Source organism: Alnus glutinosa, chromosome 10 (assembly GCF_958979055.1).
Source record: "Alnus glutinosa chromosome 10, dhAlnGlut1.1, whole genome shotgun sequence".
Taxonomy (NCBI): Eukaryota; Viridiplantae; Streptophyta; class Magnoliopsida; order Fagales; family Betulaceae; genus Alnus; species Alnus glutinosa.
In genome coordinates, this window is record NC_084895.1 from 26,519,873 (window position 1) to 26,526,015 (window position 6,143).

The 6,143-nt window shown below is 41.2% G+C and overlaps 1 protein-coding gene across 2 annotated transcripts; it reads right to left on the bottom strand.

The window, feature by feature from the left end:
• Positions 1–226: 226 nt before the first annotated feature.
• Positions 227–4,942, bottom strand: LOC133878871 (zinc finger CCCH domain-containing protein 53). 2 transcript variants are annotated; one of them, XM_062317425.1, is made up of 10 exons: positions 4,468–4,942; positions 2,990–4,171; positions 2,735–2,914; positions 2,462–2,647; positions 2,257–2,351; positions 1,896–2,147; positions 1,625–1,778; positions 1,251–1,463; positions 1,096–1,176; positions 227–956 (listed from the first exon to the last, which is right to left on the bottom strand). In XM_062317425.1, the coding sequence occupies exons 2-9, from the start codon at positions 3,985–3,987 to the stop codon at positions 1,110–1,112; spliced, it is 2,145 nt and encodes a 714-aa protein (XP_062173409.1). In that variant the 5' UTR covers positions 3,988–4,171; positions 4,468–4,942; the 3' UTR covers positions 227–956; positions 1,096–1,109. The 2 variants fall into 2 exon arrangements, with proteins under 2 accessions (XP_062173409.1, XP_062173410.1); XM_062317426.1 differs by having other exon boundaries at positions 2,468–2,647; positions 4,468–4,941.
• Positions 4,943–6,143: the final 1,201 nt, after the last annotated feature.

Consider the following 6,143-nt stretch of genomic DNA (forward strand, 5'->3'; position numbering starts at 1 on the left):
CCCACATGCAGTGTCAGCAGCTCCCCCATGTGATATTGTGCCTGGTGGCCCTCCTTCTTTCCCCTCCAATAATGGCAAAATTAAAGACAGACCCCACTAATAATGAAAGAGCCAAAAAGAAAAATAAAAATAGAGGATGGTAAGTGGTAACAAAGAGGAATTCTTCTTGAAATCAACAAGGCAATAAGCTCATAAGGGAGGAGAAAGAGATGGACAAATTAGGACAAAAAAGCAAAAACTCATCACTTTTTCTTACTGATTTTCTTTCCAAATCACCCTCTCTGTCTGGTAATCTAAAGGATTGATACTGTGTATAACAACTAGTACTACAAATAAAGAGTAATACATGAAATGGTAGAGATTTCCAGATTGTACTTGTTATAGTCTTGAAACAGCAATGGGCTGACTGTTTGCCTTTCCTTCCTCTCCTTCAGCAATCAACCCTTTCCAACTCTAATTTACCCTAATATGGGGGGCTATCAATCAGGCTTGTAGTTACATTCTGCTTTTTACCTCTGCTTCTCTGGCTCTTGCTTCTGCTGTACAAAGATATTTTGATTACACCCTAAAAACAGACTATGAAAACTAAGACTAGATTTGGGCTTTTGTTTCTGCTAGGGAAACAAACAATGGAAAGGGAGAGAAATTACAGTGCCAGAAGTTACTACTACACATGGACTCTGTGATTCTGTCTATGTTCTTTCTTTTTTACCTGTGGTTCAACTTCAACTACAGAAAATAAAAGATGAAAATAGTACAACAACAACAACAACAACAACAAAGAAAGGAATGGGTGACCCACTTCCTTTACTGTGCCTTTTACGTATGCATTTTGTATGGTAGTAAGTAGTATATTATTGATGACGATGATGATGGCAGTGAGTGGTGATGGCGGTGGATTCTCTACAGACCTTGTTTGATATGGGGGGTTTGTTTGGTTATACTTCTCAATCTTCCTGCAACCGCCAAAACAAGAGAAAACAAAGCAAAACCAACTTCATTTAGAGTACAAAATCACAGATTATTATTTGCATGCTGAAGAAAACAAATTAAGTTATGCAGTTTAGGTAAGAAAACAATCCAAAGCTAATTTACCTGACCATCGCAAGCTAAATTCCAATAGGTCCTCCGGTGGTGCCGGCATACATTCCGATGGCTCCATGGCCGGAGGAGAACCTGAAATGAAACCCCATTTTAAATTTACAGACATTGTGCAGAATAGTAGAGTTGATGGCAATGAATGGGAATACCTTGGAATTTGGCAGTTGAAAGACTTGAAGGCAGCCATATCCAGCGTAGAAGTGGCCGGGAGTATTGACGAAGTAGCCAACTTATTGTTAGTAGATGGCGCTGAACCATCTGGGGCATTGCCCTCGATGGATCCATTGGCAAAGGCAGACAAGAATTCTGCACCAGCTTTGGTCGGAGATGCAAAGGGACTATCAGGCAGGTTGTGCTCCAAACTGCACACATTTATGATATAAACAATCACATTGGAGAACCCAAATTGGGAAGTATTCTTGCCATGTTCTAAAATAGAAATTGATACAGATCTAAGAAACAGAAAGGTGTTTTACTAATCTGGGTGGCCTGCCTTTTAGTCTGAATGAGAAAAGTTTCATACCATTCTAGCAAATCACTTGCTTCATGAGGGGGGCTCTGCTTCCCATTGGCATTCTCACCATTATCAGTCAATTCTTTGCCAGCAACAGTGGCTATCACCGTCTGCTGCAACTGCAACTGCAACTGATCGGTAGAAACAGCACGAGGAGAATTCTCTGCAACAAACAATTGCAATCCTGAAAACTTCATTCTAATCCTTCAAAATGTAAGATTAGCAATAGAGCATTTTAGAGTACAGTATAAGCAGCTACAGCAAAATGGTAGAGACGTACCTTCCGGGGCTTCTGGGCTGCTCTGTAACGAAGAGAGAACAAGATTTTGACTAAACGGGTTAGGAGACTGGGTAGGGGAGGGAACGGGACTGCCGGCGGAGACCGCGCGATGGTGCTGATGCTTCTTCAAATCTAGAAGCTGCAAACCCATTAACCTTCTACTTTGAAGTTCAATGGCTTGCTGCAAATCAGCTTGTTCCTCCAACTTCCTCCTCCACAGCATGTCTTGCGTATTGTAAAACATTCTTGCTCCTTTAACCAAGTAGTCCAATAGAGAACCAGTAAGTTGAAAGTTGGGTATATCTATGATTCAACTGTGAAAGAAACAATGGAAATGCGGAGAAGATGATAGTTAGCTTACCGAGCTGGAGATCATATGGGTCTCTAGCATCAACTCCAGTAGGAGTGCCACATGGTGAGAACTCTCCCCTCTCCACTTGTTGCTGTTGTTGCTTCCTGCAAATAACAAACAGCAATTCTGCGTTAGCATAGCACATCAAAGCATGTAAATTTAAGCAATGAATGAGCAGAGAAGCTTAAAAAATGAGACTTGAGTAAGAGAGTGCCTGTACTTGTCTGGGACTTTTCCCTTCTCCTTGTAAGGCTTTACAAGCACGCGAGCATCACAAACAAAATGAGGGTTCCCTTTGGCAAGAATGAGCTTCACAGTCTCCGGATAAACGAAAGTAACAAAACCAAACATCCGCTTCTGCTGGTACGGGATCCTCACATCTTGCACAGGCCCGTAAATGCTTCAAACAACAAAAAATCAACTAGTTCAGCAACACAACACCACCACAAGATTTAAATGTCACGAAATAAGAAACCCAATAGAGAACCTGAAATAATTTGACACATCTTCTTCTCTGAAAGTGCTGTCGGCTGGGAAAGTCAAATAGATCTGCCTCGACGCCGGGTTCACCATTCCGGCCCCGCCGTTCATCGAAAAATCGTTTCTTTCCAGCCGGGACCGCCCAAACTTGTGAATATCATCACCCATCATTAGAGCCGCCGAAGCCCTACATGATTCAAAGCAATCAGAACAAGAGCTTTTCAAAAAACGAAACCCAATCAAAATCTAAAAGCTAGTATACCTGTGAGTATCATTTTGCTGCTGCTGCTGCTGCTGAAGGAGCATATTCATGCACTTTGGAGAGTAAGGAAAAGAAGCTGAGGCCATGAGCTGAGAGGCAGCAGCCAGTCTTTGTTGCTGAGCAGATTTAGATCTGAGAATTTCCTGGCACTGGTCCATCATATCAATCTTGTTTGGCGAACCAACCATTGCAGAAGCATCCACCGAATCTCCAAGCCCCCCATGTAAGAATCTACAGCTGGTTCCATTCTTGCAGTACCCTCTAGCAAAGTAGAGACAAGGTTTCCAGCCAAGCCCGGAATTCGGGTCCTCTGTTCCCAAGCAGACATCGCTAACAGAGTAGCTTCGGCGGTGTACAGAGCCTCCCCAATAAGGAAAAAGCAGAGGGTCGCCGCCGGCACCAGTTGGGCTCGAAGACAAGTCCGATGGAGGGTAAAAAAAGTCTTGGTTTTTGGGGGAACCATCGTTGAGGAAAGAGAGCTGGTCTTGGAGCTGAAAGTCATCCATTACATCGGGGGCTGCACTTCCATAAAAGGGCAGAGAACAAGTAGAAGTGTTCATTGAAGAGGAAGACCCAAGAGCTAAATTGTTGGGACTAATCAAATCATCTGGGTTTTGAAGCTCAGACAAAGCTGCCCAAGTAGCTGAACTAGCAGAAGAAGAAGAAGAATGGTTTGGGATGCTTAAAGGAGGAGGAAGAGGATGATTAATCCCACCAAGAAGCCTGTTAGGAGAGGAAGTACTCTGCCTGGTTGAGAGAAAAGGAGATGGAGATGATGGAGTTGAAGGAGCAGACGGAGTGTTCGAGGATAGTCCCAAATCTTTCCGAGCTTTGAGAATCACCGAGTGAACAAGAGCCTCTGGACCAAATGCTAATCTAATCATTTCTTTCTCGCCATGGTCTTGAATGAGCAGAAGACCCATGATTTTGGATGCATTTTCCGGGTCTAAGTTTTGGATTCTTGAGAAAACAATCCTTGTAGCTTCGTAACCATCCATGGGTGGAAAAAGGGTTGGTACTAAAATTTCACACAGCAAACCAACCAACCAAACTCAAGTTTAGTTCTTTTTGCTCTATCTCTCTCTGTCTGTACAAGTAAACTTTCTTTCTCAACCACATAGAAACCCTACCTAACAACTTGTGATGAACAAGACCAAAGTGTTTCTCTTTCTCTTATTATTCCTGCAACGCACCAACAAAGAAAAGGAAGAAAAGAAAAAGAAAGTTGTGTTAAAAAGGAGTATTCCCGTGTGGTTTGATTAAAAGGAGACTAGAAGATGATGCTGAGAGTTGCCTTTCTTAAAAGGACAATGAAAAATACCCCAAAAAAAAAAAATACATGGCAGTTGAATTTCTGTAAAAAGAAACCAAAAGAGCAAAAGTTTGCAGCAACAAAGTGAGTTATAACTTATAACTCTTCCTTTTCTCTCTTCTTTTCCAAATCAAAATTGAAAACCAGTTCTCTTCTTAGTTCTTACCCAGGACAGAAAGGTCTTCCTCTTGTTTCTCTTTCTCTTCAAACATAAGATAATAATAATACTATAACAGTCAAACTTTACTACAAAAGCCAAACCACCGCCTTGTTTCTAGGCCGGTTACAGAGACTAGCTAGTAGCAGCAGGAGCACAGGAATCATCAATTTCCTTCACTGCTGCTGGATAACACTTTCTGGGGTTCTGAGCAAGTGGGCAGTGAAGCTGAGAGCTACCTAGCTCAGCTCTCTCTCTCTCTCTCTCTCTCTCACTCTCTTTAGATTTTCTTCTCTCTCTCTCTCTCCCTTCTTTGAAAGTATAAAACAAAGACTGGTAGGAGTGGCAGTGAGTAAGAGAGAGAGTGTGTTGTTTGTGTTGTGGCCTGTGCTTTGAGTGGATCCAGATCTGTGCTTCAAATAGTGCACGTTCGCTTGCCCCTAACCTCTGACACTGTCTATTTAAAACTGCGAACACTTTTTTTCTGCATTTTTTTCTTTCTTTCCCAAGCGGGTGAATATATATTATATATATATATGGGATATATTATATATATATATGGGATATATATACTCAGCACCAGTCTCCATGCAATTTCTGTGTATCACACGGTCCAATTGGAATCATGATGGAGAGTTGTATGGGACCCAATCTGACATAGAGGTGGAAAATTGGCTCATCATCATGGGTTCTTGTGGGAGAGTCAATGCCTCTCCAATGAAATTCTCACCCTAAAAGAGAATTCCATTTGCTTTTCTTTTTCTTTTTCTGAAGTAGAAAAGAAAATGCTGCTCCATCTAATGAGCACATCATTTGTGATAGTTTTCAGTCATGTCCCACCAGCATATGCTCTCCTCTTTTGCTGCTCCATGGGGCTCTCTTCCTCATTCCCTTAAAAATAATTGTTATTATGATGAAGATTATGATATACTATAATGTATAACTATGTAAGAGAGAGAGAGAGAGAAAAGGGGCAGAGATTTGTTCTTTTGATGGTAGAAAATTACAAAAGGTATGGGGATTTGTATAGGATAGGAGGCATGGTTCTTGCATTTTTGCTTTCTCGGTTGTCGTTTTTTTAAGATGCCCCCACAACTTGAATTCCCTCTCTCTCTCTCTCTCTCTCTCTTTTTCTCTCTCTCCAAACACTCAATTCAGGCTCTTGTTTACAGCACAGAGTTCAATCACTTTTCTTCATCTTTTTTATGGTTTTTTTTTTTTTTCTCTCGATGATATGTACAAGAGAGAGGGGAATGAGTGGTTCTCCTCTGGGTGGTGATTAACAAAAGTTGTTGAAACTTATAAAAGTATGGCTTTCATGAGAGAGGAGGAAACCATGGAGCTTCCACATGGGGTGTGGGCACTGCACCCTCATGGTGTTTACTTTTAAAGCAGGGCATATCACTCCCCTTTACAAATCAGCTTTTGCTTATATACAATATGGAATAACAAACCCTCTAATCATTATCAAATTGGCACCTCCTGTTTTATTTTGTTTAAATTTTTTTTATCTGAACGTGACCATGATATCTATGGCCTTTCGAAAATCACACAAGAATGACCTAGGTGGTGAGAATCGCATGCATTTGAGCAAATACAATTGTATCGTAGCTTGACCTAATTCTAACCGACTAAAACATATGATTTAGATGTTTAATACATTAATTTGAAAACATTTCAATCCA